General features: G+C 42.6%; 2 protein-coding genes across 2 annotated transcripts; both read right to left on the bottom strand.

Annotated features, from left to right (window-relative positions):
- Positions 1–2: 2 nt before the first annotated feature.
- TM35_000551060 (uncharacterized protein) lies at positions 3–788 on the bottom strand (the record flags this gene model as incomplete). The annotated part of the gene is made up of 1 exon (XM_029030771.1): positions 3–788. A coding segment is annotated over one exon (786 nt), but the record flags the coding sequence as incomplete, so codon positions are not given.
- A 545-nt stretch (positions 789–1,333) lies between these two features.
- On the bottom strand, positions 1,334–2,272 carry TM35_000551050 (uncharacterized protein; the record flags this gene model as incomplete). The annotated part of the gene is made up of 1 exon (XM_029030770.1): positions 1,334–2,272. One exon carries the CDS (start codon positions 2,270–2,272, stop codon positions 1,334–1,336), a length of 939 nt encoding a protein of 312 aa, XP_028877902.1.
- Between the last annotated feature and the right edge of the window lie 390 nt (positions 2,273–2,662).

Here is a 2,662-nt window from a genome sequence, read left to right as displayed (position 1 = left end):
GAAGGTTGTTTTCCCGCAGTTCCCTGGTTATCTGTGGTACTGTTGCTCCCCCGTCCAGTTGTACCTTCAGCTTCAGGTGCTGGAGCAGCAACATCGACTTCACCTTTATCACCATTCTTACGTTGACGTTCTTCCTTCGAAATACCGGTTGAGGCATCATCATCAGTAGCAGGAGTACCGGGTTTGTCCTCAACAGGACGTGCCTCCACAGAACCATGAGGAGCGTTAGGTTCAGGTTCTTTCAGTACAGATGGATCGGGTTTTTCTGGCGGTTTAGGCAGAGGACAAGATGCAGAAGAATTAGGAGTGCAAGGGACAACTTGTTCAGCTTCCTGCAGAGGATGTGGAGGAGAATGAGGTGGTTGTTGGAGTTGGCCACGCTGAAGACTCTCACTACCAGTAGGAGAATTTGCAGTGAGAGAATGAGAAGCAGCGTGACCACCAGAGGCACAATTTCTACAATGAGTATCGGAAGGGCAAGAAGCACCACCAGAGCCAGAATGTTCAACAGCTTCCTTCTTGTCTTTATCCTTCTCTTTTTCATCCTCCTTTAAATGAGTTTCGTCAACATCCTCCTCACCTTCCTCTTCATCGTCTTCGTTACACTTAGTCGTGAGAAGAAGCGCAGGAACAGCACGACGAACAAGAGACGGAACACCAACAATTGATGTTTTAATAAGGGTATTTGAAGCTTGTGGATTATCAGCCCATACTAACCCACAAGCACAACACAGTGCAAGAGTTAGTAAACAAAGCAGGTAACACCTCACCATTACAACCAATGTCATTGTACCTGACTTCAATAGACTAATACAAGAAAGAAGAAGGCAGAGAAAGAATTATGATAGAAGCAAACAAACATACACCAATACAAGAAATACTCACAGTGGAAAAGAGAGAGAAGCAACAAATGCACAGTAAAGCAACAACAAGAAATATTCCGCTTGTAATGATAATATGTACCCATTAATAGAACACACATCCCAACACCCAAATAAGAGAGAGAGCCAAACACACACACACACAATATCCCATGGCTCTAGTTTATGTATATTAAATTACTCCACACACACATCTGGATGTACTAGCAAGAAATGTATACCGTCAGTGAGCAGAACAACCCAGTGTTCTACACACAACGGGAAAAGCAAGTAATGGAATTATTAGAAAAAAGAACACACACATACAAAAGCAAAAACAAAAGAAATTCCAATTAAAAAAGAACGCTGGTAAACAGATTATTAATTTATTCACCCATGGGGTGGATGCACGCAATTACGATTATGTTAGTTTAACCATTATTTATTATTTGTCCTCAAGTGAGTCCCACCGGTCAGTACACGGTAACAGTGAACAACACAGCCACAATCAGCAGCGGTGCTGCAGTGCGCATCCACACAGGACTGACACTGCTGATGTCAGCATTGACATTCTTCTTTACAGTGGATGCAATGGAGTTGATCTCTGGGACTGCCTTAGGGGTAGTAGTTGAATTGGTTCCTTCTGTGTCTGCTATCGCACTCACACCCGTGGCTGCGCCAGAAGTACTGTCACCTTTACTGTTGTTAGTGGAAGATGTTGACATTGTGCTGCTCTCTGCAGGTACACTCGCAGAAGAACTCGTTGATATTGTAGGTTGTGCGGGTGTATTCAATGTCTCTGGGTCATCTCCTTCTTTTTCACCTGATTGGGGTCCAGCCACTGTTGTTGTACCTGGTCCACTACTATCCTCAGCACCAGTTATTCCTTTAGGTGATAGAGTAGAGGATTCATCTCTATTAGGTGATACTTGTTGTTTTTCTTTTTCTCGTTTTTGTTGGTCAATACGAGTTGGACCACTTGAAGGTTCCACAACTTGAAGATGGTCTACCTCAGGAGTTAATGCCTCTCCAGCGCCCTGAGGAGAATTTTTGCGTAATTCCTCCTCTTCACTGGATAATTCATTACCATCCAAGTTACGATCCACACCATCCGAATGGACATCAGAGTTACTCTGTCCTCTACCCAAATTATTTCCTGTAGTGCTCTCTTGAACATGGTTAACACTCTTTCGAGATGATTCAACAGGCGGCAAAGGCTCACTAAAAAAATCCTTTCCATCGGGTTGGCGATACCTTAAAAGATGACCACCAAATGCCATCGCCGTCGATGATTCGTCAGCACGAGGAACAACAGCAGAAGGTGAAGACACAGCAGCAGCCGCCATGGTATACCCGCAGGTGCAGCACAGCACAACAGCCAACACACACATCACACGGCCCATCATCATCATGAGAGTCAGAAAGGTTTGTTTATCGTAAATACACTGATCTAGAAATAAAGACAATCAAAAAGAAAAAAAAAGAAAATAAATGAAGTATCAAACATGTTAGCACACACACAAATCGATTACCACTATGGAAACTCACATCGTGAAAAGTAAAACCTACCGTGTGTAAAGAATGCAATACAGCGCAATAACCTCAGTAAGAGTAAAAAGAAAAAAAAACCATACTCCGAAATATCTCAAAAAAGGTTCAGCCACCAAGCAAAACCACACTAGCAAACACACAGATATTAACCATTAGCCCAATTTACCCAGTAAACACAGAAATATACACCAACTATGGGTGTAAGTCTATATGTGTATATACGCAATTATAAATATAAATTCATCTCTTAT

Source organism: Trypanosoma theileri (assembly GCF_002087225.1).
Source record: "Trypanosoma theileri isolate Edinburgh chromosome Unknown TM35_Tth_55_V1, whole genome shotgun sequence".
NCBI lineage: Eukaryota > Euglenozoa > Kinetoplastea > Trypanosomatida > Trypanosomatidae > Trypanosoma > Trypanosoma theileri.
Note: the sequence above shows the minus strand (reverse complement) of the source record. Positions and strands in the feature narration are given on the sequence as shown.